At 55.3% G+C, this 27,132-nt stretch overlaps 2 protein-coding genes and 1 long non-coding RNA gene across 6 annotated transcripts in view; 1 reads left to right on the top strand and 2 right to left on the bottom strand.

Moving 5' to 3' along the window:
• Positions 1-836: 836 nt before the first annotated feature.
• Positions 837-6,152, top strand: LOC106858134 (5-hydroxytryptamine receptor 3A-like). The gene is made up of 9 exons (XM_088177873.1): positions 837-903; positions 2,814-2,977; positions 3,114-3,158; positions 3,472-3,581; positions 4,148-4,317; positions 4,539-4,699; positions 4,918-5,128; positions 5,272-5,505; positions 5,679-6,152. Exons 1-9 carry the CDS (start codon positions 837-839, stop codon positions 5,975-5,977), a joined length of 1,461 nt encoding a protein of 486 aa, XP_088033999.1. The 3' UTR covers positions 5,978-6,152.
• Positions 2,487-4,634, bottom strand: LOC148221379 (uncharacterized). Its single transcript, XR_015808198.1, has 3 exons — positions 4,520-4,634; positions 3,027-3,145; positions 2,487-2,603 (listed from the first exon to the last, which is right to left on the bottom strand). It is a non-coding gene; the product is annotated as an uncharacterized LOC148221379 (long non-coding RNA).
• A 2,399-nt stretch (positions 6,153-8,551) lies between the features above and the next one.
• The window catches only part of ZBTB16 (zinc finger and BTB domain containing 16), a 54,728-nt gene continuing 36,147 nt past the window's right edge, over positions 8,552-27,132 (bottom strand). For all 4 annotated transcript variants that reach the window (XM_088178009.1, XM_088178006.1, XM_088178008.1 and 1 more), the window contains 3 exons: positions 14,067-14,237; positions 11,751-11,918; positions 8,552-11,475 (listed from right to left, as the gene is read on the bottom strand). In XM_088178009.1, the coding sequence (XP_088034135.1) occupies positions 11,246-11,475; positions 11,751-11,918; positions 14,067-14,237 (569 nt within the window). In that variant the 3' untranslated portion in view covers positions 8,552-11,245. The remainder of the gene's footprint in view (positions 11,476-11,750; positions 11,919-14,066; positions 14,238-27,132) is intronic.

Below are 27,132 nucleotides of genomic sequence, written 5' to 3'. Positions count from 1 at the left end.
ATGCTGTGACACGGAGGGATGGATGCGCAGCCTGAGCAGGGCACCCACGCATGGGTGGACACCGAGGACCTTCTGACTCTCAATAATACCTGACCAGACTTTGCTTCTAGTCTTGTTTGCCCCGAGGCATTAAATATTTCGGGAAACTGAAACCAGTGTGCACTTTGTTTGCTGACATTTACAGCGCATGCAAAATTCTGCGGTGAAAACGGATCCCAGTGTAGGTGCAGGTCGGAGGGGTTGGGGGAAAGCTGCTGTCCCAGGCAGGGGTGCCAAGGGCTGGCTGCACATGCTGCCCTCACCTGCGACTGTCAGAGCCACTGTCAGTGGGACAGACACACTTGCAGCAGGGTGTGAAGGGGAGCCGGGACACCCAGAGCTCCCCTCTCCCCTACGGATGGAAACCCACCCTGTATCAGTACCACATCCCTGGACACTTTCCCCTCCCCTGCCTCTCAGAGGGTCTTCCCCATCTTTCCAGCTGCTGAGGAGCTCCTGGTGCAGCCCTGGCACATGCAGCGCCCTCTCCCCTCATCGTGCCCCCCACTGCACATGGGCATGATGCTCGTACCCCAAAACCCACTTTGCCACAAGCAGGCACCTGGGCAGAGGACGGGGAAGCTCTTTTGAAGCTGGGCGGGGGTGGGGGGATAGCTGGGTGGGCCCCACTCGCATCCTTCCAGCCTGAAACTTGATGCAGCGGGAGAGGCTGATCGCGAGATTAATTGGGCGTTCTCAAAAACCCGACGGCGGGGGGAAAGCCATACGAGTGCTGCCTGCTTCCCTGCTCCGCTCAGTCCTCCGCCGAGCCGGCGGCGACGGGAGCCAGCGGATCCATGGTGCCCACGGCTCTCGGGGCTCTCCTGGCCCTGCTGCCGCTGGCCTCGATGCTACAAAGCCCAGGTAAGGTGAGGGGCCCGTGGGCAGGGCTGGGGAGCTGAGGCAAATCGGGGAGCTCCTGGCACGGAGCAGCACCTTCCCAGAACCTGAGCCGTGCTGAATGGCAGGCAAAGGCTGCTCTTTAGGGAAACCTTCGTGCTACTGGGAAGTGACATACCTGGGAGAAGCTGGAGCGTGGGACAGCTCCGATGCAGAGCGTGGAGGAGCATCCTGCCTGGGTAACACTGACAGCAAGGCAACGTAGCCTTAGGAGCAGCTCTGCTCTGTGGGGTCATCACTGAGGGGTCTCGAGGTACTCGGGAGCTGTGCAGAGAGCCAGCCCTGAGGACAGAGACACGGGGGTCTCCTGCCTGCACTCCACTACCTGAGAGATGCTGCCTGATGAAGGGCTTTCTCCTACACAATGTTTAGTACCTTGTAACCTGCAGCTGGGTTTTGGGCTGTGCCTGTAGTTTGTAATTGCAGCTCTGCGCAGTGCGAAATTGACGGCCAACATACGTCCTTGTTATTCCATTATTATTTTCTCATCTAACATTCCTGGGAAATAGCACAAAAATCCTTGAGCTATTTTGCACCAGCCCAGCTGAAAGAGTTCAGCCAGCTAGTCACTCAGATCTCTAGATAGGTCTGTAGCTCCTGTCATCCAACTCTCAAACCTTCTCCCACTTTTAGCACGTCAAAGGTGGCAGAAAAGGAGCGGGAACAGTGATAGTCTCACCCTGGCAACACTGGCCAGGAGGGAGGAAGGGCTGTGCAGACAGATACCCATGCGTTAGGGCTGTGCCAGGGTTGTGCCGAGTGGCACCAGGTGAGTTGCCGGCACAGATTTGGTCTGGGCAGACCAGCACTGTGTCTAGAGCAGAGGCAAAGAGCATCTGAGGTGAACACAGCCGAGTTCTCCCTCTGCAAAGCCATTTCCCTGCTGTCAAAGTATTCTGATGCAGATACGGGTGGCGTGGATGTGAGGAGAAGATGCAAGGAGGTGTGCAAGTAGGAGCCAGCTGCAGCAGGAAAGGCCACTTGGCCCAAGCTGTGGTGATGGCAGCTCCTGTACTTCCTCCCCTCACCCTAATTGCTGCCTCTTCCCCCATCTCACTGCCTCTGTTGGTTCATGCCTGCCTGGGCGAGCATCATGCACCTGGCTGGCTCCCCAGTACTACCACTCATGAGCAACGTCAGAGGGGCTGAGGCTGCTGCTTTTTCTCTTTTTTAGCTTAAAATACAGATTAAAATTCCCTTCCAGCAGCTTTTCCCAAGTTCCCATAGATCTATTCCAATTAGTCTCTTCCACTATGCTGGAATTGGACTCTGCGGCTGGATGTGCTACAGAGCACAGCCACAAGTGTGGCACTGTTGCCCTGGCCCAGCCATGGCATTCCAGGTGCCTGGCAGTGAGGACACAATGCTGAAAATAATTTGCCCTTGGTTGATGCTGCTGGCACCAGTGAAGGGACTGTTTCCACAGGAAGCAAACACCAGGATACCAAATAAATGAATTTAGCATCGTGCTTCATCTCTAACGTTCACCGTCTCCACCTGAGACGGCAAAGAAAAGCCCCTGGAGGGAGTGAAAGGTATGAAACTTACCCGGGGGCAGTGTGTCCCTCGTGCTTCCCTGCTGCCGCTCTCCTGGCACTTCTCCAGAGAGGTGGAGGCTGGCAGCTGTGTCCTCTGAGGCTGGGGAAGGTCACAGCACTGACAACCTGCACAGCACAGGTTGTAGGTGATGGTTCTGGCTTGCTTCCCATCAGGATGCTCCTATTTAAGTTGGATGGGAAGCCTCACCTGGTAAGTGAGGGCAGGGAGCTGGCAGCATCCCGCAGCCCATGGCACACCCCAGAGTGATGGCAGCCACTGCCCCAGTGCGAGCAGCCTCCCTCCCTCCTCCCTCCCTTCCTCCCTCTGCTCAGCAGGTTCCCAGCGCGGGGGCCGGGTGCCCGAGCCCTCCGAGCCTGCCCTGCGCCGCCTGTGCCACCACCTGCTGGCCCACTACCAGAAGGGCACCCGGCCTGTGCGGGACTGGCGAACGACCACGAACGTGGCCATCGACCTCATGGTCTATGCCATCCTCAGTGTGGTGAGTCCTCTGCTCCCATTCTACGTGCCTGCAGGGAGGGGAGCGGTACCTGGCCTGCAGCATCCTCCCAGCACGCTCTGCCCATCTTCTGGAGTGTCAATGCCCCCATTCTGACACCGTTCTCATCTTCCCACAGGATGAGAAGAACCAGGTGCTGACCACCTACATCTGGTACAGGCAGGTGAGTAGCCATGAAGCGTTGCCCCTTCCTTGGTGGCCCTCCTCGGGGTCAAGCACCCCCAAGCCCCCATGTTTTCCCGTGAGAGAAGTGTGCAGTCCTGTAGGAGGGCAGTGAGGGATCCTGGCTGGCACATGTTCATGTAGCACATGAACCTCAAGGCTCAGCTTTCATGCTCCCTGTTTTGCACGGTTGGGTGTTGTGTGAGCCGAAGGATAAATTTTCCCTCCCTTCCATGCTTGGTGCTAGACTGGGGTCTGTGTGCTGGCAGAGTGGAAGGACCTCACCCACCCAGTCCCCTCTCCGTTGTCCCCAGCACTGGACAGATGAATTCCTCAAGTGGGACCCAGCTCACTTCGACAACCTGACGCAGATCTCCCTCCCTGTAGAGAGCATCTGGGTGCCTGACATCCACATCAATGAGTTGTGAGTGCAGAAAAAGTCTCGAGGGAGATAGACCGTGACCGGAGCTCCCTCACCCACCATGGGCACGTACCGTCCCATGCTTTGTATTCCTGGCACAGAGCTGGCAGCCTCCCCACATCGGGGAGCTGCAGATGGGGATTGGCTCGGCAGTTGGGCCATTTCCAATGCTGGCTAACCACAACCGCCGGTAATTACCCTCACTGTGCTGGGGGTGAGATCCAGATATCAGGAGAAAGGCTTTGTGAAGACAGTACAATGCAAGGGCAGCTGCAGAGCTGCTGGCCCTTCCCATGGAGCTATCTGGTGTTCTTCCCCCTCCGTGGGGATTTAAATTGTTCCCAGTGCCTCCTGAGGGCTCTGGGACAATGACACAGACACTTTTCGGGCTGGGAGAAGGCAGCAGTCTGGGCAGTGCAGAGGCGATGCGAGGCAGTAATGCCTGCAAGGGTATGACCAAAAAAGCAGGGGCAAATCCCTGGCTCTTGGGCAGTTGCCCCCTGAAATGCCACTTGAACCCCTGCCCAGAGCGCTCTTCAGCCCACATCTCTCTCCCTCATGTCCCTCAGTGTGGATGTTGGAAAGTCTCCACACGTCCCCTACGTTTACGTCAGCCATCACGGGGAGGTGCAGAACCTCAAACCCATCCAGGTGATGACCGCCTGCAGCCTGGACATCTACAACTTCCCCTTCGACGTCCAGAACTGCTCTCTCACCTTCACCAGCTGGCTGCACCACAGTGAGTGCCGGGACGCCCAGGGCTAGGGGGCTCGGGGGAGCGGGCAGGACCTCTGCCGGGCCGGAGCTCCGTGCAGAAGGCGACTCGTCCCTCTAGATGGCCCCAGCGGATCGGGGAAGCGTGCAGGGACGGCAGGCACGCAGCCCGGTGTGGAGCTGCCGGCAGCTGCCGCCGCTTTGGGCGGGGTACCCCTGGTTCTCACCTCTCCTCTGCTCCCCCAGTTCGCGATATCAACCTCTCGCTGTGGCGGCAGCCGGAGCTCGTCAAGTTCGACCGAAGCATCTTCATGAACCAGGGCGAGTGGGAGCTGCTCTATGTCCTCAGCCGCTTTCAGGAGTTCAGTGTCAAGAGCAGTGACAGCTACGCTGAGATGAAGTTCTATGTAAGAGTCTTTGAAACTGCCTTTCTCGAGGACTTGCCCCATCCCTGTTGCTGCTCTGTGCTGCAGCTCCTGTCTGCTCGTGGGAGGCTCCTGCTAGGGAGCCCTTCCTCTGGCTCGCCTTAGTGCCCCCCACCATCCTCACCTGCCTTGGCAAAGGGCCACACCAGCTGAAGGCCTCATTTCAGCCCTTCACAGCCTTTTCTGTCTCTGTCCTGCAGGTAGTCATCCGGAGACGCCCCCTCTTCTACACTGTCAGCCTGCTGCTCCCCAGCATCTTCCTGATGGTTATGGACATTGTGGGCTTCTACCTACCTCCCCACAGTGGTGAGAGGGTCTCTTTCAAGATCACTCTCCTGCTGGGCTACTCGGTTTTCCTCATTATTGTCTCCGACACGTTGCCAGCTACTGCCGTCGGCACCCCGTTGATAGGTACGGTGTGCACTGATCCCACTGCCACGGCAGTCACGGGCAGACACCACGGGGCCCGGAGAGCTGAGCAGGGAGGATTTGCTTGGGCCCGTGCTCTGTGCACGAGCCTTTGCAAGTTACTCACCTCAGTGATGCCTCTGCAGGCATCTACTTTGTGGTGTGCATGGCACTGCTCGTCATCAGCCTGACAGAGACCATCCTGATTGTGCGCCTGGTGCACAAGCAAGACCTGCAACCCCACGTGCCTGAGTGGGTGAAACACCTGCTGCTGGAAAGAGCCACCATCCTGCTCTGTATCCGGGACAGGAAGAAACTCAGCCAAAGCAGGACGCAAAGCTTGGACACCTCCAGGCAGGTGGAGAGCAATGATAGCACAGGTAAGGGTTGCACAGAGAGGGCCTGTGGGAACTGAAGGAGTCTAGGTGCTCTGTAGCCATCTACACCTGCACAGCCATCCTTTGTATGGTGAAGTGGCTGCCTAGTTCACCCTCACAAGTCCCAGTTCCCTGTCTAAATAGGTTTTTCACATTTGCTTCTCTTGATCCCTCAGCCAAGCTGACCCCCTACGTCTGTGAGGACCCCCGGGAGTGCGGGGCAGCGGGGGGCATGAGGTCTGCACTGGCCTTTGCTGGCCGGACGGAGGGCTCAGCAGCATTGCAGGAGATGCTGCGTGAGACCACGGCTATCCGCCAGCTCCTGGAAAAACGGGAGGAATTCCGCGACGTCGCCCGTGAGTGGCTGCAAGTGGGCTACGTGTTGGATGTCCTGCTGTTCCGGGTGTACTTGGCAGCAGTCCTGGCTTATAGCATCACACTGGGCACCCTCTGGTCGGTGTGGAGGGATGCCTGAGCAGTGTCCATTTTTCAGAGCGGGGGACGGGGGATCTCACTCTGGTGGGCTCTCCCTGGCTCTGGGATTAGCTCGTGTCTGTCGACCGAGGCGGGCGCATCCCTCGTGTCCCTCAGCTCCGCAGCGGGAAGGCGGAGCTGAGCAGGAGTGCCCAGGACCCCATGACCCTGCCCAAACCTCTCCCCATGCTTCCCCTGCCAGCCCCGGGAGCGCCTCCGGCCCGGCCCGGCCACGGCCGCGGCTTCAGCACCGCGGACAGCGGCCCCGCCGCCCGGCCCGGCCGCTTCCCGGCCCGGGGTCCCTCGCATCGGGTGGGGTCCCCCCAGCACTGGGGGATCCCCACTGCCCCAGGGGTCCCGCTGTCCTCGGCTCCCCTACCTCTCACCCCGGTGCTGCCTCTATTCCCTACCCCGGCCCCCGGCACGCTTGCCCAGCAGATCCCCACCATGCTTGTGTCCAGCAGTTTTAGCAGAGCAGGAGAGACCCAGTGCTCGGCCGCGGCCGAACCGGGATGGCACCGGGACTGACTCCGTGAGCACGCGGTACCGGGGGAGATGCACGCAGGCAGGACTGCCATCATAGCTGCAGTCGGTCCCCAGCTCCCGCTGTCCATCTGCCCCTGCCAGGACAGAAGGTGAAGAGGAGAGGAAAGTGCTGCAGGTGCCCTAAGGGCCCATCCCATGCTCTAGGAGCATCTCTGCATATGGGCCTGCAGGTGATGGGGGATAGGTGGGTCAATATCCCCTGGCTCTCATACATCTGCCCTCAAACCCACAAGCCCCAGAGCAAGACTCCCACTCACCCTCCCAGAGCCATCACCTGCAGGAAAACTTACCTCTGAGTGACAGGGGCTGAGGACGGCTGGAGTGGGCTCCTGCCAGCGCCGGCCCGCACTAACACGCTGATGGTCTGTAAGTGGCTGCCTATTGATGAGGTGTCCAGTTAAAGAGTTCGTGAGACACTAAATCAGCCCATTGATCCTGCCGAGATCGATGGTGCTACAGACCTGATCAGTGCAGTGGGCAATTAACACCCTCTGGAATGAGCTGCCTTCGTGTAACATCAAACGCTCCAACAGACAAATCCAATGGGGCCATTGACCTGGGTGTGCGATGCCACCCAGCCCGTGTGTTTGATGAGGGTACTGGGCAGCAAGACTCCTGAGCCAGTCTTGCCATCCCTCTCCTGCCCACCGTGCCCCCGATGTCCCTCAGGGCTGCACTGCAAGATGCTCACCTGTGCTGCTGTATCCCATGGAATGTTTTGGTCCTTCTCCTTGTCCTCCCTGTGCTAGGAAGCCATCATGTACCCAACATAACCCCCTCAAGCAGCTCAGCAGCCCTTTTCCCTGGAAGGACAGGCTGCCCATGCTGGAGGAAAGTTTGTTTCTCCCTTTGACCTCTTGCTACTTTGGGAAGTGTTGCATGTAGGAAAAAGTTCTAGGCGTCTGAGAGAAGCCTGGATTTTCCTCTTTAAAAAAAAAAAAAAAAATCAATAAATCTGAATCTAATCTCCTAATAAAGGTTTAATGAGGACATAATGTTGATGGAACAGAACATTGTTGCAGCATAATCGCTCCCAGCTGCTGCGCGAGCGTGCACACAAAGGCCCGGTCCTGCCGCGACTTCCCCGTTATTATAACAGCGCCTTTGTGCCAGGCTGAACGCCCGCACGCGGCTTTGCCCCCCTTCTCCCGGGGCGCTGCAGCCCGCAGGTTGCTCACAGCAGGACCACCTCTGCTTGCCTGAACCTGCACCAAAGTTCCCCACCATTTGCCCAAAGCCTTCCTGGGAGGCTGTGCTGGGGGGACTGGGGGAGGCAGGACCAGCATCAGGACCTTGGGATGGACGTGCAGCCCCTCAAAGCTGCTGGGAAATGCTGGGGCAGGGCATGAGCCTGGCCGTGACACTGGCACATGCCATGCATCCCTGGGAAAGACTAAAGGATGCTCTGCACTCGGTGACTCCAGCTGTGCTGTAACAAATGTCTGACAGCACCGGGAGGCCCAGGCGGGCGGCGGGCAGCACGCACCGGGCACAGGCACGGCCGGGTGGTGCTGGCAGCACCCGCTCGGCCCAGCTGCAGCGTGCGGTGCTGCGCGCTCTGCCACAGCACAAAAGGAGAGCAGGCGCTGCCGTTAATGTAGTCAGTAAATAAATAAAGGAGGGCTTAAGCTTAGTGTACAGCAATCAGTCGGGAACTACAGGATAATTAACGCAGCGGGGGGCCGGACGGCTCTGCAGGCAGGTTTAAATGAACGAGTTCACTTTCATTGAGGCAAACTTGCTCTGCTCCCTGGTGAGCCACATGGGCAGGCAGCAGCACAGGCAGCGTGCTGTGGATGCTCCCTGCCCATGGGGACACTGACATTCCAGGGAGACACCCCCACCCACTGGGGTTGGTTTACGGATAGGACCTCCCCCATTTCCCCTTCAGAGCAGGCAGCCCCAAACTCACCACTATTGGTATCCCCATGGCTCACCCCAAGCTGGTGGGATGCATCCTTCCTCCACTTCCTCCTCTTCCTCCTCCTCCACCTCCTCTTGGCGGGCACAGGAATGGGAGACAGCAGGCTGAGACAACGGAATTAACTTTATTGGTTGTTTTTTTGTTTTCTAACTGCAGATTCAAGGTATACAACTGAACATTGCTATTTTCCTTATGAGACTTATAAATAAAAATACAAAAAATGTTCACTACAAAAAAATCTACCGTTAGTAGGATGTAAAAAATATTCTCTTTGCTATAGAAGGCACGAACTTCACTTAGTGACACATGGAGAGAAAAAAACCTGCAGCAGTATATTCTTCTTTTTTTTTTGTTTTTTTTTTCCTCTGTCAGAAACACTGAAGTCTTACAAAGAAATGCATCTGAATCTACACAGGACGAAGGCAGATGCAGAGAGCTGCAACTAGGAGACACCACAACTGGTTTTTTTTTTTTTTTTTTCTTTTTCTTTATTTTTCAGGAAACTTTTAGCTAACGGCATCTGTGGCTAGAAGACAGAAAGAGGACTTGCAAGCAGAACCGCAGGGGAGCGAACGCTGAGACAGGAAAAATCGTACAAAAAATAGGAGCCGATAGATACTCTGAGAAAACCAAAGGGGAACTTGGGCACCTTCTGCGCCCGGGCTCAGAGAGGTGCTGAGGTAGACGGAACGAGGACAGCGACGGACCCGAACCACGAGCGGCAACACAGAGCAACGGGACGGGCAGGCGGGCGCTCACGACACTGACAACAAGCCAGGGGAGAGGGAGCCCGGGACCACGGGGCCCCGCGCGGCGCTTGGTCCTCACTGCTATGATACACATATATATACTTATATATATATATATGGAGGGGTAGCCATAGGGGGCTGCGCCACAGCCAACAGCGCGGGGACGCGCGCCCGGGGTACAGCAGCATCACTCCAACGCTGACCCCAACACTGCTGCGCTGGGGGCTGTGTCTCTGAGGGACAGGGACGGTGGGATGGAAGGGGAGGTTAAAGCAAAAAAAAAAAAAAAAAAAAAGCCACATGAGCTCGGCCACGTGCTCCATGGCACCATGGCACCCGTGTCTGGCAGCGCCAGGACACCACGTGGACCTGCCGTGCACACGCCAGAAATTGCAGCAACTTTCTGTGTGAAAGAACTATTTTCTTTTTTTTTTTTTTAATATTTTTTTTCTGTTTTTTTTTTTTTTTCTTAGGCACAACAATTAAATGAGCCGTTCTCCACAGTCACATCCCGGATTGTACAGCAGCGGTGTCCGCCCTGCGCAGAGCAGCAGCGCAGGCGGAGCCGGCCTGGGGCGCCAGGGAGGAGGCTGCTCCCACAGCCGTATCCCTGCTTGGCACCAGGAGAGGTGGGAAGGGCACCCCAAACCCAGAGGGGCCATCAGTGTCCCTCCAAACGGTATCCAGACACTGTCCCACTCCCCCCCAGCTCCTTTCCCCCCCTTTTCACCCAAACGCAGCAAAACGACAAAAAAAGAGCCGCGGGATGGAACCACCAAGCCCGTGGCTGCGCAGAAGAAACACAACAAAAACAAACACAAGAGGTAGCTTCAGAAACAACACCCCCAGCCCCACGGGGCCAGGCAAAAAATACCAGTTTTGGTAAGGATAATGCACAACAGGAGGCCGGCAGGGACACCACTGCCCCACCACCTCTCCACCACCAATGCCGGGCATGTGACTGGTGCACCCCAGCCATGCCACCCCCTGTCCCTCCCAAATCAATAAAAGCTCATGAGGTCACAAAAAAACGAGGTAATTTCAAGTAAAATGTGCTAAATGCGGAAATATTCCAAAAGAAAGTTCAAAAAAACCCAAACAAAAAGCAAAAAAAGCGGCGAGCAAAGCCGCCTGCCACTGGGCCCCTCCTACTTGTGGGCTCCTGCGGCTGAGGGCTGGGCAAAAAACCCCACACTTGGCACCTTCCTTGGTGCCCCAAATCAACAGAAGAGGATCCCTGCATTCGGATTGATGCCACACGCTAACAGCTCCAACACTGACACTGACTGCACATCACCAAACCAACTGCATCTCCCCATGAGGGGCTTCACGCTTGCCCCGGGAAGGCAGGGAAGGAGGGGGAAATGCATAGAGAGGTCTTTGGTCATGGGGAGAGCAGCAGCCTCCTGTGCCCCCTGAGCCCACCTGGACACCAGGCAACACCTCAAGGCAGCCTGGCTCACAGCTGGCTCCCTGCCCCAAACACCCTCCACTGGCCAGGATCCCCCCAGGATGCTCTTGCCAAAGCACTTGTGGCTCTCTGGGCACTGTGCTCTCCTGCCTGTGATGCCACACCCTGGGAGCATGAGAACCTGCCAGAATGGGGCCCAAGCTCCACATGGGAGCTCAGGTCCTCTGCAGGGCATCCATGGCAGGGTCTATGCAGTGACAGAGGGCACCAGGAATTAAAGCCTTCCCAGAGCACTAGCTGTACACACGCTTCCAAGGAAGCGCCTCCTTCCTACGTGGTCTTCCCAGCAGCACCAGTGGCAAATGCCAAGGGTCATGAAGGGCCTGGCTGGGGGTTGCAAAGGGTGAAATCTGCCCTGAAGCGAGGGCAGCAGGCGCACGAGCAGCTGGGACAGCAGTGTGGATGGGGCTGGGGAAGGGGCTGGTGCGTCCCTCGCTCCGGCATGAGCTTCAGGATCCTTCCAGCGAGAAGAAACAAATGAGAACTGAAAATAAACAAGGCCATGGATGCTGCGGGTTTGGTGAGATTTTTTTGCCCAGTCATCTGCCACTTGGCCCTGCTGCCCCTCTGCCTCCTCCCTTAGACGTAGCAGAGGTAGAGATAGGTCTTCTCTATCCGCCAGTCGGTGGGGATCTCCTCTGGCTTGTGGCCCTTCATGTGCTTCTGCATGGCGGAGAGGCTGGGGCAGTACTCCAGGCAGATGGTGCACTGGTAGGGGGAAGCGCCATTGTGGGTCCGAAGGTGTTTGATCATGGCTGAGTAGTCCCGGGAGCGCTGGTGGCACAGCTTGCACTCGAAGGGCTTCTCACCTGTGGGATATGGGGATACAGGGGTGTCAGTGGGGGCTCGGGACCTCCAGGTGCCAATCAACTGCCCGGCATCGACGCTGTGCAGTGGGCACAGCCGATAACCAAGTAATGAACAGCAGAACTGACGGACTATTGATCCCCTATGAACAACAGTTACGTGCCGGCGCTTCCGGGGGTTCGTTATCCCTGGCTGCCACCCTGGCCCACCTGCCAGCCTTTCTGCCAGGGGACCAGTCTGTTACTGCCAGCATCACCACAGACACCCCAGCATGTACCTGTGTGGACTCGGTAGTGGGTCTCCAGCTGGTGCTTGAGGCTGAACTTCTTGCCACAGCCGTTGCACTCATAGGGTTTCTCACCGGTGTGGATGCGCTTGTGGCCCTTGAGCGTGCTCTCATCCCGGAAGCAGCTGCCGCAGAACTCGCACTCGTAGGGGTGGTCGCCTGCAAGCACACGCGGGGGTCAGGGCTGCTGTGACTGCTGTGCCACACCAAAACGAGCTCCCCAACCTTTTTACCCCAGCAGCCATCCTGGGGGCAGAGCATTCCAGTCTCCCCAGTTCGGTGTGCTGGTCCCTTCATACCTGTACAGAGGGGATGCTCAGGTCCGCGGCACGGTAGAGAGACTGGAGCACGCTGCAACCCTCCCGCCACCAGTTTCCAGGTTTTTCACCCAGCAGCACCAGCACAGACCCAGCCCTGGGCATCTCCCACACTCCAGACCAGGCGGCTGATAAATGAACTCTGGTTCGGCACCAAAGGCAGAATGATTTGAAGGAAAGGTGAGGGCTCCAGCTACTTATTTATTACAGCCGCGAAGGCAAGGACAATAAAGATAGATTGATCGTCCGAGACTTTGTTCATGAATATTTAAATATTACTGATTTGTCTTGTCACTGTAATTACAATTTCTCTGTGCCGCATATCCTACAAGCACAGTTTATGGTAAAGAATGGCGAACTGTATTTCACTTGTCCTGCTGCAGATGTGCGGAGCTGCCAAGCGTGTAATGTTCCCCGCATTTCATACATTTTCTTCAGCTGTGAAGGCTTAAGTCATCCACAATGACCTACGTTTTTTCATTATCCCCGTGTCAAACTGCACTCGTGCCTGGGCATAAATTGTCCTTCTCGTTATATACTCACATGCCTGTGCTTTCACTTCCTCTTTAAAATGATATTTTACTCTCTCCCCATTTGCCGCAGCCCAGTGCTGTGGCCCCTCGCCCCCTCCCGCAGCTGCTGCCTGGGCACCTGGGGGGACAAGGATGCTCGGGATGCAGTTTGGAGCCCCCCTGCACAGGCAATGCGGGCGGTGCCTGTGGGCTGTTGTTGATTTGCCCCTCCCCATGCCCAGTTCCAAACCGCCACTTTGGCTTTTGATCCTACAGTCAAAGACAGCAATTTTTCAGCCAGAGGCAGCCAGCATTTCCACCCGCCCACTTTTCAGGGGAGCCTGAGCCCACAGAGCACCCTGGCCCTGGGACGAGAGGGAGCATTCTGCAGCTGTGCAGGATGGCACCACACTAAATGCTTTATTAATTTAAACGATTAAATGCTCCTAAAGCGCCGATGATCCCAGTGTTTTTTCACAGCCAGGAACTGCTCAAGCAGCAGAGGTTGGGGTGGGACACGCGCAGCCCGACCCGCAGCCCAGGTCACCGGATTACTGGCTATAAATAGCTCCAGTGCTCAGCATTAACATGCTTAACATCGACACACGATTCCTGTTTCCCACATCGGGACCCCTCGCCCACGTGTGGGTCTGGCAGCTGCAGAACAGAGCGACCCTCCGTGACACCACCTGCACAACGCCCAGCAGCCACCTTCACGTCCCTTTTGGAGACTGTGTGCATGCCCCCGTCTGACAAGAGAAAGAAGGGGCAGCCCTGCTCAGCATATGTTTGGTTCCCTGTCAGCAACAGCAGTGGTGTCAAGGAGGGTGCGTGAGCCTCTCACTTGTGTGGGCAAAGGATGGGTGAGGAACGCTTCACGCAGGCAGCTGTGAAGATCTGTGGCACTGGCTGTGATCCTGCACGCTCCTGCTCATCCCCCAAGAATCAGCGCTTTCAGGGATGTTTTGTGACTGGCCCCGAATGATGGTGCATGATGCTCTGTGGCCAGGAGCACGGAGCTGCCCAGGGATGCTGTCGGAGGAGCTGAGGACACGGCGCGGGCGCTTTGAGGACACGGAGTAAGGCGGCCAAGCCGTGCTCTCCCGCTCGGCAATCCTGCAGCCAAGCCCTGCCCCAGTGGGGCCACGGCAGCACCAGCTACACGTAGCGCAGGTCGCCCTAATCCCATTAGGGCCGAGCACCAGCTGATTATGTGCATCTACTGCTGTAAGCTGATGAGGTGGATATGATCACACACCCCCTAAGAAGGTCACGTGCCACCTCAGACCAGATCAACTTATTACACACAGGTTTTTTTTTTTTTCTCTCTTGTTTTGTTTTTCATATCCAAGCCACTTCAGTCACCTCCATGCTTTTAATACAAATCACCTTTCTTCCCCCTATTCCTTTTCCACGCCCAGGGAAGGAGCATATCCCGGCTGCCCCAGCCCCGAGCCCCCAGGGTGGTGCTGCCGTACCTGTGTGGGAGCGCAGGTGCCTCTTGAGTGCGGTGTGGCTGGGGAAGGTGCGGTTGCACTCGCTGCAGATGTAGCTGCGCACCCCGGCGTGCACCTCCATGTGCTGCTGCAGGGCGCTCTGCGTCTGGAACCGCTTGCCGCACAGCAGGCAGAAAACGGCCATGTCTGTACCTGTGGGAGAGGGAGACACCCTGCTTAGGCACTGCCTGGCACCCCAGCCCACTGCCCCATCACCCCACTGTGCGGGGGTGCCCGCTCCCAAATGGCAGTAGGGATGCTCTGGCAGCAGAAGGGACTCCAAGAGCTGCAGGGTGGCATTGGGAGTCCCAACAGCAAGACCCTGGCCGCCCTGACCCTGCTGACACTGGCCCTCCCAGGGGAACAGCTGAGGAGAAGTTGCTCTTATTGCACTGGAGGCAGCTGGGAGCCCTGGCAATGCTGAGGGATGCCCAAACACGAGGCAGCAGTTGGGTGATCACTGCAACTCCACACACCTGTGAGAGCTGCTGAGCTCAGACCTTGTGATGCCCAGGGCAAAGGGGACCCCAAGGAGCTGCCCGGGGGAGCAGGAGGCAGGATGGGAGAGGGTGACATGCCCACCCCTTGTGCTGTGCTCGACCCTGAGCTCCAAGGCAGATCCAAGCTCTGTACCATCGCTCTTGGGTACAAACCTGGCTGCAGCAACACAACAGGGACAAAACCCCAACCCCGAGGTGCTCGTACCCCGTCCATAAACATCTCAGACCTCTATGCTGTTAAACAGTTTGTTTTCGCTTATGCATAGATGATTGTTCAGAACTGTGAGTCACTGCAAATTGTATTACGCAGGGAGATTAAGCAAATAAATGCTCGCTTTTTGGAGACATTAAAATGTGAGGACTATGGAAATAAAATTAGCTAGAAAATTGTATTAGCAATTCATTAGCAGCACAAGATGTTCAAGGTAACCAACAAATCCATGCAGCCTTCAGGAACAGCAGGGGCAGAGGGTTGCTTGCCACGCTGCCAAAACCAACCCCAGGGAGGCCACCAGGACCACAGCACCATGAGGCAGGGACATGATGGTCCTGCCTGGCACACAGGCAGGTGACAGGGAAGGATGCTCCTGGGCAGCCCCACGCCTCCATGTTGGGAACCACGGGACACGGGCATCCCGGAGAGCATCTCAGTTCACACCGTCACCTGCTCTGCCGCTGGGCCACCACCCACCCAGATGTGGTGGCACACAACGGCCAGCTCTGTCCTGCTGGGGATGCAGGAGCTGTCTGGGGGGATGCTCAAGCTCAGCCTTGCACTGGGCTACCCAAAAATATTCTGAAATCTGAAAAAATCCCCAGTGAAATGGGAATAAAAGCAGCAAGAGAGGTGGCCCCGCACGGGAGCTGCCTTTCTCCCTCTGCAGGGATTTATCCCAAGGGGCTGCGGGCTCATGCGCCCCCCACGCAGCTGCGGACAAAACGCTCCCGAGACAAAAAAAAAAAAAAAAAAAAAAAAAAAAAAAGAAGCAGGCAGCCCCGAACGGGCAGTGCGAAGCAAATCCCAAGAGGTATGTGGCCCCGCGGCCCTCGGCGGCCCCGGCGGTGACAGCAGGACGGGTCAAAGGTCCCCGGGGCTGAGCCCCCAGCGCCGCGGCCAGCTGCGGAGCGGAGGCCCCGGCCGGCGGGACGCCGGCCCCGATAAATCTGCCGCCAGCAGCCCCCGCTGGGGCCGGGGACAATGGGCTCCCGTGGGGGCGGAGGGCAGGACAATGCCGCCGGGCCGGCGCGCGGGGCCGTAACAAATCCTCCCTGGCACCGTAGGGCCCTCATTTGTGAAACTAATTGGCCCCCGCTTGAAAAAAAAAAAAAATGGGCTGACTCCAGCAGCCACAGTGATGGGGACGAGCTGCCTCGCGCATGCATGGGGGAACGGGGCTGTTTGCTGGAGCCGAGCATCCCCCAGGTGCTGCTCTTCCTGAGACCTGCAAAAGGTTTTAATTTCTCCATTTTCTTTTTCCCTTTGCTTCGTCAAGTAAAGTATCAGTGAATAAACACCCCAGACCGTGAGGTCAGTGTGGACCGGCACGGCCTGGGAAGGCACACGGCTCCAGTTGTGCTCTGAGAGCAGAGCATCTGCGTGACACAAAGGCTGACAGCGGCCAGGCGCAGAGGATGTGGCTGCTCCCTGCACCCCAGCACGGAGCCCAGCAGCGGGACACGGAGCACGGAGCTCCGGCAGCGCTCGTTCCGGCCCGGAGGCTCTGCAGATGACATTCTGCAGCAGCCGAGGGGCGCGGCAGGCACCGCGCCAGCTCAGCCGGGTACTGTCCCACTGCCGGCCTTCGAGGTGCCTGATTTTTCTTTAAGCTACTATGTCAACTGTGTCACACCTTTGGAGAAAGGATGGGAAGTGAGAAAAAATGGCAAAACTCTTGAGCGGGTGCCACACTGGGCGACACAGGACTCAGCCCTGTGTCCTGCCGTGAGTGCATCCCTGGGTCCAGCCACAGAAGCCCTGAGCCAGCCCTCAGCCATTGGAAGAAAAATCACCCCTGATAAAGAAATGCTGCCGCCCCAAATCAGTGAGAGACGGATTTATTCATTTCCCTGACATTTTAATGGTTTCTCCCCTTTTTGCGGGAAGATGATTACAAATTAAGCAGCATTTAAACGCTTTTTACTGTCAACAATTAAAAGGGGTGAAGGCGGGCGAGCAATTCATTCCCCGGGAAACGCGCTGGCTCTCGGCGGGCGCCGCCGGCCCTTCCCTCTACTGTACACCGCACAATGGCCCCGAGCGCGCCATTAATTTTGCAGGACGTTCAAAAGCAAATTAAAATATAAAAAACCCCCGGGCACAAAGATAGATACCGAGGGAGGGGGCGGCGTAGGTCAAGCTTGCAGAATTGAAGTCTTAGCAACTGGGGAGGTTTAAGCACAGCCCTACACGCTGCGTTCAGCTTCCACCTTTGCCCACCATCCCCGGTTTCTGTGTCCCTGCCAGACCCAGCGCTGTGCCAGCAGCTGAAAGCCACTAGTGGGGCAGCTGTTAGCACTGCCACAGGGTTCTGAGGTGGAAGCTGGAGTGATTTGGATGTTGGATGCTCTTTTGGTAAGCGCGTTGGCAACATCTTTAAATAGGAGGTGGTCCCAAAACTGATTTTTGGGGGAGGGATGCTTGATGGAGGGAGGCTGCAAACCCGGAGAGATGCACATCGCCGCTCTCCAGCAGCTTGGTCCCAAGGCAGCGCAATCGCCACAGATGTGATGACGAGCGAGATGCGACGTGTGACAGCGCGCCCCGTCCGAGCCACAGCGAGGGACGGAGGGATGCTGCAGCACCGCCCCCCGCCCGCTGCCTCTGCCAAAGCAGGAATTAAACTCAAAACCGGCGTGGCGACGGGCGAGGGAGCCAGGGTGGGGTGGGTCTCCCTCGGCACTGGGCTCTGATGGTTTATGGATGCAGGAGGTGCACCACAGGAGAAAGGCGACACGTCCCCTTTAAAAGGAAATATAATTTACAGTGTGCAGCCAGGCGGGCCATAGTTTCAATCTCGTTTACTATAGAGAAAACTCTGCTAGCTGTTCTCTATCCCACAAATCCGATTTAATCAGACAAGCCAGCCAGCGTGGCTTGAAGTAAAAACGGATAATTAGTAAACAGAGAGCTACTTCAGTGCTTCATTGGCATTCGAGCCGGGCTAGTGTGTCGCATTTAAAATGCAGTCTGATGAAGTTTACAAAATCAAACCATTTGTTACTCCTATTGAAGAGGCTTCAGGCCACTTGCAATTAAATTGGAATTAGTGCTTAGAATGAGATACAGCAAATTCATACTAAAAAGGGATCTGACTTTCAGACATTTGACTTCAAGTTTTTCCCCCCATGCTAGAGCACGCGTGCGTGTGCTGGCCTGCCGGCCCCCCAGAGCCCCTGGCAGCACTGCCAAGCCCAGACCTGCTGTGTGGCTGGGCAATGGGGTGACTCGGGGATGCTGTGGCAGCAGGAGGCGGTGGACAAAGGGAGCAGTGCCACTCTGCAGGTGCAGCAATCCCCGCTGAGCCCCAGCACGTGGCAGCACGGGGCTGGCAGTCCCAGTGTCGGGATGTGCAAACCAAACTGCCCCTCCCTGAGTCCTCTTCGTAACTGTGCTGCCATCCTTCCCTGCCTGTCCTCAGATCCATGCCGTCAGACTTGAAACATGAGCAGATCCATCCACTGTTGAAATAATCAGGAACACGGAATGAAAGGCTGTGGAGGCACACTGGGAAGGCTCCAGTATTATCATGGCATGAGCATGCTCACATCAAAGGATGCTGACAGAGCCTGTTGCCGCCTCATGCACACACCCTAAAACCCCCAAACCCTCGGCTCAAGTCCTGATAATTCAGGGTCTTCCACAAGGCTCTCTCCTTCACTCTCCATGTTGAACACCATCTCTGGCATGTGCCAGAGGTGACCTGACACTGCTGCTGTCCTTACAACAAAGCTGAATGGCTCCAAAACATCCTGGCCGTGCAAACCAGGAGCCCAAAGACTGTTGGAACTCCTGAGATGAGATTTCAGGGACATTTGATGATTTCTGTCAGTATGTCAAAGGTTCTCTACCAGCCTCTACCTCCCAGCCAACACTGCTGGCTGCTGCTGCAGGGGAAGCTGCAGGCCCTAGAGTGCAGGAACAGCAGCCCTGGGGAGGAAGGTGCCATTGGCAATGGTGGCCAGAGAGGGGCAGAGAACCCTCCCTTTCAGGAGGTTCTCCCAAAAGAGAACCTGCCTACAGAAAGGTTGGGAGAGGCAACAGTGCTGGCAAGGGGCACATTGCCTGGAGCTCACAGAGCTCCAACACCCAAGGACAGCCTGATACGAGGGACCCCGAAAACACTGTGCACATCCTGCTGTCATGGAGTTGAGATGCTGACAGCAGAGAAAAGCGGGCACCAGCACAGGCCTGGGGACACTGGAGGTAGCACCAGCACCGAGGCTGCATTTTGCCCCAGGATGATGGTGGATGTATGTGCAGGGTAAGAAAACCAACCCAGTTCTGGTGTCTGTTTTCAGGATTATTATGAAACCCAAAGTGGAGATTTTGGTGGCAGTACCCAAGTGCACCCACAGACAGGTGCAAAGGAGCCCTCCCTGAATGCTGCTGACGCCTGCCTGGATGTAGGGGTGTTGTGCAGAGCTGTGTGGTGCCACCTGCTCCAGTGCTATTGAGGGGTGATGGCATTCATTACCGTGCTGACAAACAGCCCCTACAACCTTCGTGCTTCAGTGGAGAAAGGGGGGAAAACCCCCATAAGATAAACACGGGAAACGCATGCATTTTGTGCCAGAGACACCAAATCATCCCAGTTTCAAAGGCTGCCTCTGGACTCCACAGCTCAGCTTCTGTGCTAATTAACATCTTTATGGAAGGCAACTTCTCCCAAGGGGGCATTTGTTTGATTATTATTATTTACTTAGAGATAGCACAGCCTTCTTCCCAACTTTAACCGACTATGGAAAATTAATTCTTAAGAAGCAGCCAATGCTCCCTGTTCTCCCGCCCCTGCTGGTTTTCCTCCTGGGCTGGATGTGGACACTCTGACTGCAACAGGAGGGCAGGGCAAGCTTCTGGCACTGCCTGCTGCCTCCACGCCAGCTCACCCTTTCACAAATGCTGAGAAAAACTCTGGCATTTCAGAACAGTTGTACAACACTGACCTTGCAAGCACAGGGGATTAATAAACCCCCCAAAATAAATACCTCATTTTTTTGGTCCTGTGGTGATGCAGAGGGCTGCTTCCCACCCAGCCACGCTCCTGCTCTCCCCACTGCCCAGGGCAGGATGCACATGGAGGATGTATGGGATGCTGGTGCCCACAGCAGCCTGGGCAATGGGTATCAGGCTCATGCCTGCTGGGGGTGATTTATTCCAGGGGCCACCTGGACCTGGAGGACAATGTGGTTCTGCATCCTCGTGAACTGGATCATTAGTCACACCCTCGTAGCTTGACCTCTCTGTCTTCCTTTGAGTATGGTGGGACAAAAGCATCCCCTTCCCACCTCCCTTTTGGTGGCCCATTGCTTCCCCATGCCCAGGTGATGGCACCTTGTGCCTGCCCCACCACCCTCCATCTCCATCACTGTCACCATCACCACCACCACCACCACCACCTTCCCTCATTGTGTTTCCTGAGACTGCTCAAGCCAAGCGCTTACGAGGGCACATGCGGGGAAGGAAGGAGCCAGGCGATGATGAGCGGCGGTGGCTTTATGGCAACAGGCACACAACTCATTCGTTTCATGTTTTGCAGAATATAAAAGCGCCGAAACATCTTAATTTTAAATTCTTATCATTGAATTTACTGCTTTTCTCTCGCAATGATTTGTGTTGCTTTTTAATTTTTACAGTCTCTACAGAAGCCAGATGCTACCGCCTAGGGCCAAAATAATAAAAACCCGCTGCAGTCGCGAGTTACAGAACAAAAAGGAAACGCGCGGCTGACAGAAGTTAATATCTCAATTTAACAGTGCTGCTCCGCTAATGATCCTTTGATATGTGTTTATTTAGAAAGGTCTGATCTTGACCTTGAAAGCAAACTAAACCGCAAAGTCTTTATGAGAGGAGAGAAAGACTTTATTTATAGACTGGCTTTGCGTCAATCACGGCGGCAGCTGGACCCGCGCTGGGTGAAGCTCTGTGGCTGCCTGTGGGCCCAAACGGGGCGTTCCATGGGAAATGCGTTTTTGGGAGGGGGTGGGATCAGCTGCCATGGGGGACCGCAGTGTGTTCCCCATCTCCAGGGCAGGATGCTGAGCGCACCACGGAGATGCAATCCGAGGGATATGGGCAGCTCCAGGCCTGTGAGGGATGCTCTTGGGGGACAGCACTGCTCCAGCCACACCCCTGTCCCCAGAACAAGCCACCCCTGAGCACTGCATGCCGAACCCCTTTTTCCAGCACTGGAAATGCTGCCTCTGCTCCCCGGTCTATTTCCTGAATGTGGCCCCCAGGCTTTGGAAGGAAGGGATGTGTTCAGCATCACCCCAGCCCACACTGACAGAGCCTGAGCAGCCTTTCCTCCTCTTCCTGAAGAAACTGAGTGCTATGCAAACCTGGCAGAGGGAGTTTTTAAGGGCCAATCCTTTTTATTGCATTTTCACCTCCTGGTTGAGGGAGGTGGGAGGTTCCTGAGCTTTTAATGCTTCTAGCCTGGGATTGCACTGTGGACACTTCACACCTACGGTACACTGTGTTCCAGCCCAATTTCCATTTTTTCAGGCCAAACAGTTGTTTGAAGCTGTTTGCAGCCCCTAAAGCCTTCTGGCCAAAGCTGGAGGCACATCCTCCCTGCAAAGTGGTAACCCCAAATCCTTTTTATTGTACTGAATATCTCTCAAAAGATATCAATACATATTAAACTCACTCAGGCACACTTATGATCATCCTTGGCAAAAACCATCACTCAGCTGTTTCAGCCCTAAAGGTACCAATGGAAATCTGCCCCCTTTCCTGGCAAAACACATCACCTAGCCAAAATGCAGCAATCTGATATCTGAACATCTATGTGCAACACCTCCCTGTTGTGCTGCTTTTCCCTAAGCTAACACCATTCTGGAGAACACCAGATTTACCTCCATTCCCAAGGAAACTGTGCACTGGGACACCTCTGCCCTTCCTGAGAACCAGCTTCTCTGGGGCAACCACCAGCAAATCATGGTGGCATTTCTGGCCGCTGCATCAGATGGGAAGCTATCACACTTACTCGTCATCACTGCATCAAATTCCCAGATTTCCTCTTCCCAGCTGGAATTTGGTCTGCAATCAGCTGAAAAAACAATCTGTCTTTCTCCTGAAAACCCAGAGTATTTCCTGCACTGCTTCTGAACTGTTGTTCAACTGATGTGCTAGAAACTGCTCCATCTCCCAAAAAAGAGCTTTGGTGAGGAGACTGAGGGGTCTTCCCATGGGGGACCACTATCACCATCACCACTGCCATCATCCCACCTGGCAGAGCACCACCTGCCCATTGCCAATCCGTTGCACTCGTGCATCTCTCCTGTTCAGGGTGGCACCATTCTGGCATCCTCCAGTCCCCTGGAGCTGCCACGAAGCCCTGCTTCACACCCCAACCCACAAAATGACCTTTTTGGCGCTGGGGCAGCTGCGTGGCAGAGCCCGGCCAGTGGAGTGACCGGCTGCCGCGAGGCACAAAGCCGGGACTCGCAGCATCTGCTTATTATTCCTGCACCCCCATCATTAAAAAAAGAGAAAAGATGAAAAGGCCCCCTTGGCAAAGCCGGGGAGACGTGGAGCGGCACCGAGCGCAGCCTGGCCCCCAGTTGTTGGGGGTTTTTGTACAGCGGGGAGACGCGAATCCTGGGGGACAAAAGTAACTGCTAAGGTAAGTTAAACCTTGTCGAGATGAACTTTCCTGCTACTTTTAATTAAAAGTTCTTTGGAATTAAAAAGGACACTATTCAGGAAAGGCTGAAAAAAAAAATTCATTGACACCAGCCCGCCCCCCTCCCCTTTTTCCCAAGGAAAAGAAAAAGCTGTTTTTGTGTGTCTGCTCACCCAGCCCGCACTGTACAAAAGGAAGCGGATTTGCAGCAAGACACATGAGATGACCCCCTGACCCCGAGCCGCTGAAAAGTCCTCAATGGCATAAATACCAGATAATCAATCACATACCAGGAGGGCCGGTCCCCCTGCCCTCGCCCCCGCCGCCGGGTTTATGAGAGATGCACTGTAAACGGACACCGGCTCCTGACGGGAGGCCCCTCTCGGCATTCCTCTGCTGGACCAGGAGACCCCGGCCGCCTCTGAGACCGTGTTTCATCCCTCTTTTATAAAGCCCAGCATGGAAATGCTGAGCATCCTCAAGCTTGCCATAGCTGATCCCTTGTGCTCCAGAGCAAAGGGGGACAGAGACATCTCTCTGTACTCTAGAGAGATGGCCAAGCATTCTCCATGCCACCACAGGCCAGCATGTGGCCAGTACTGAGTTGGGCATGCAGAAACCAGGATGAAACCAGCCCCATTTACAGAAGACTTTGCTTTTTGGGGGGCTGGCTTTGTGAAGCCTTCGGAGGTTCTAGCAGTGACTACCATATCATGCTGTATTCCCTTATAGGGCTCTGACCAGCACCCTGAATGCCAGCAGAGGAAGGCTGCCGAGTCCCTCCAGTGCTCCAGGGCAACAATAGATGTCAAAGCTTTCAGGGGAGGGAAGGGAAAAAACTTGCAATGATACCGCACTGGTTTAGTTAAATGGGGAACCACTTGGCAACTAAATTTGATAATGCCTTTGTCCATGGGTCAGAGGTTAAATATGTTCACACTAATCCCCTTCATCTAGAATTAAAGGACAAGAAAGATTTCTCCCTAGCTTAGGGAGAGGGCTTTTCTCATCGTGCTTTAAATAGTATTTGCACAGGAAAATTGAAGGCGGACCATTGGCCCCGATGCCATCATGGCTGCACAGCTCTGCCACGCTCCCATCTCCTTGCTTGTTGTGGTGAATCCACCAGCTTGCACGATGCCTGGCCTCATCACATTTCCCCATGTGTGCACCAAGGAGCACAGGGAATTCTTGCTGCCATTTGCTGTCAAGGTGGCAGAAGCAGCCGTGGTTTGGGAGGCAGGGAGATTCCCAGCTACAGGAATGCGCGCCAGGACTCAGATTTCAAGTGCTGTCACAGGACATTACTGTCAGACAAAGGGGCTCTGTGCTGCGCCCCTAGGACCCACTGCCCCCAGACCCTCTGAGAGCTGGGGCCGGCACCTGAGCATCCACAATCCACTCTCGCACCCAACAGAAAACCTGCGAAGCATTGTCTGTCCAGCCCAGCCCAGCCCAGCACAGCCCAGCACAGCCCAGCCCAGTCCAGCCCAGCACACCCCAGCCAAGCCCAGCACAGTCCAGCCCAGCACAGCACAGCACAGTCCAGCCCAGCACAGCCCAGCCCAGCACAGCCCAGCCCAGCACAGCACAGGCACAGCAGCACTGGCGCTCCCTCCCCGCGCCGGGACTGTGCAGCCCAGGCGAGCACGGGAGGGATAATTACCTCTAAGTGTACTTAATACTACAGCGCATTATCTCTAGCTATGGAGAAAAGCACGGTCTGGAGGGGTTTCCCCCCGAAGCCTCATTGGGCTGCTCTCAGAAAACCCTCCTGAGTCCTGTGAAACGGTAACAGAAAGTCACAGGCAGCCCAGGAAGAAGTCAGGTTGGTTTTGGGAAGGAAGTGTGCCAGCTGCTCATGCTGGCTGCTTGTGCCAGGCATTGCGCTGATCAAACTGTGGAAGGGGATGCGGCAGGAAAAACCACAAACAGCATCTCCCAAATCTGCCGCTGGAGCAGGGACATTGCAGATGGGTGTTGGTGGCCAGTGGCACCACTGAGAGAAGCCCCAGCCACTGGCAGAGTCATGCCAGCATCCTAGCAGAGCACTGGCCTGACCATTAATTGCAGTGCCACACGGAGTGTGAGTCAAACAGGATTTGTGATTCAGTTTGATTTACAGTTCACATCACCAAACTCATATGTTATGCTCCACTTGCTCAAAATCTGTCATTTCCACACTGGAAGAAGCAGTGTGCTATACATCCGCAGCATCACTGCAAGGTTTTGGGCTGGAACCATTTTGAAGCAGAGAAAGCAAAGGAAATGTGAGGAGATAAGACAAATATGTAATAAATTGGACTCAATGTACATTTGCCAAGAACAGGGGTGGTGTGTGCCCGTGTGACAGTGCAGCTCCAGTGCAATGCCCCCGCCACCTCCTCCAGGCTCCCACGCAATCCTTGGCAAACTCAAGCTAGCAATGGAGTTGCTGGGATGCTCTTCTATGGAAAAACACCGAGAGCTCCGGCATATAATACAAAAATAATTTAAAATGTTTAAAAAAATCCCTGTGCGGTCGTTGAGCAACACTTGCCATGGGACCCAGCGCGGGGGCATCCTGCCACCTCTGCTCCCGGGTTCCTGCTCTCACATGCCAGAGATCCTTCTCCCTTTGTACCTCTGCTTATACTGCACGACTGTTTTGAATCTCTAAAATAATGTGACAAGTTAATGATGGCACAATTATCTAAATGTTTAACAGACATGTTATCTAAGTGAATCGGATTGAGATTCCATCCCGCTGACAATAAACATCAATGGGAGAGCAGAAAGTGATAGGCAAATTATCGCCAACCCTGCAATTTCAATGCTATTAAATTTGGAGGAATAACAGCCCTGAGGCCTGTAAACTCTGAATAAAATAGACCCTTGTGTTTGGCCAACTATTAAATCAAAACGCTACCAACATCCCAGCAAAAGAAAAAAAACGGGGGGGAAGAAAAGGGGGGAAGATATAGAGCTTTTCAATTTTCAGTTACATGTTGGTTTTATTAATTCTTTTCTGCTACTGGTGTCTCAGGGCAGAGGACACGAGGGAATATGAGGGATGCAAGTATGGGATGTAGGAAGGGAATGCTCCAAGGGGATGTGGGCAATGGAGATTGAAGGGTCCTGTGCCATCCTTGGCGGCACGGCCGGGGGCACGCCAACCCCACAAATCAAAAAGCCAACTACTTGCCGAAGCAAACATGCTCTGTGTAGGTGTCGGTCATGCCCACGTGGAAGTGGGTCAGGAGTAAATCTGTGCTGTCCTGCTGACTGACACCGGCTGCCGTGCGCTAACTGCCTTGGCACACGGCAGGAAACTCGAGACGAGTCACCTCTGATATTTATAAACGTCGGCACGAGCCCAAAACCCGTTAGCACAAACACCACTCGTGTGCACAGCCCGGCTCCGAGCGCTGCTGCCTGGGGGTACTCAGGCTGCCATCTCAATGCATTCTGATTTTTCCTCTACGTTTGAGGAGAAGGGTAAGGAATTTTCCATGCTCTCCTCCCCAGCACGAAGCTTGTGCTGCTGGAAGATGAGCCAAAACAGTTGCTGCTTTTCCTATTGCAGCGGGACAGGGGCCAAGGACAGTGCACACCCGGAGAGGGCGTCTCAGCCCCGTGTCGATGGGGCTGCACACAGCCCTGCCAGCTCCGTGCTTACAAACAGGAACTATTTTTTGTATTTATTCTTGGTTTTTGCCTTGCCTCAGGAAGTGGGGTGTTAGTTTTCTGCTGTAGAGATGAGCAGTGCTTGATGCAGCACATGTACAACAGCCTGGCTCTGTGTTACTGTCATTCAAAGCAGCAGGGAGGGCAGTGGGGAAAAGAAATAACATAAAGGGGGTCCTGGGTGCTGAGAGCCCACCTGAGAAACAGCCCCATATGCTGAAAGAAAACCCCGAGAACCCTTCATCTCCTGCACAAAGCTCCACAGCCGTAGGTCATGTGGGGAACAGTGACTCTTGGGGAGAGGTCCCACATCTCCCCTGAACACTATTTCTGAGTAATGTGGGTGGATTCGGTCAGCCTGTACCAGACACCCTGCTCAGCTTTTGATGCCATCCCTGAAGGCCTCTACCTGCCTCTCTACCAAAAAGGGTTAAGCATTTCTTTTACCTGGAAAGTAGGAAGGTCTTTTGCCAGCTAACTTGGAGCTAAGGACAAAGGGAGGACACTCAAAACAAACCCATTCTGGAAGATACTATTATTTGGGAAGGGGGTTAATTACAGCAAGTCAGGGGAGGGACGCTTTCCATGCCAGCAGAGGAGAGGAAATAATTTATTTTGGCAGCCCTGGGCACTCAGTCCCCCTCTGCCATGTTTACAGTTGGAGGCAGTGATGACAAGTTCCCCTTGGGTCAGTGTGCCCCGCTCTGGTTGCCCTTTGCCCTTTGAGCTTTGGCACAGTCCAGCCCCAAGGATTCACCAGCCAAAGCGGGTTTAATCCCTACAGGAGAGTCAGGGCTGTTAGCCAAACTGCTCTGCATCTGCAGGATGGTTTTGGGTGTAGGCATCATTGAACTTCATGGCTGGGCTCCCACTTGTCACCCCAGGATGCTCAATGGGTCTGGGAAATGAAGGGAAGGGGGAACTAGGCTGCAATTTCCTTGGCCACTTTGAAACCCCTGCGTGGGCTTGGGTTGTTCAGCCCTGCAGCCAGTCCCTCACCCTGCTGGCTGCCCTTTCACAGCCCTTCTCCTCAGC

The sequence above is a fragment of the Sturnus vulgaris genome, chromosome 23, assembly GCF_052056855.1.
Source record: "Sturnus vulgaris isolate bStuVul1 chromosome 23, bStuVul1.hap1, whole genome shotgun sequence".
NCBI lineage: Eukaryota > Metazoa > Chordata > Aves > Passeriformes > Sturnidae > Sturnus > Sturnus vulgaris.
Note: the sequence above shows the minus strand (reverse complement) of the source record. Positions and strands in the feature narration are given on the sequence as shown.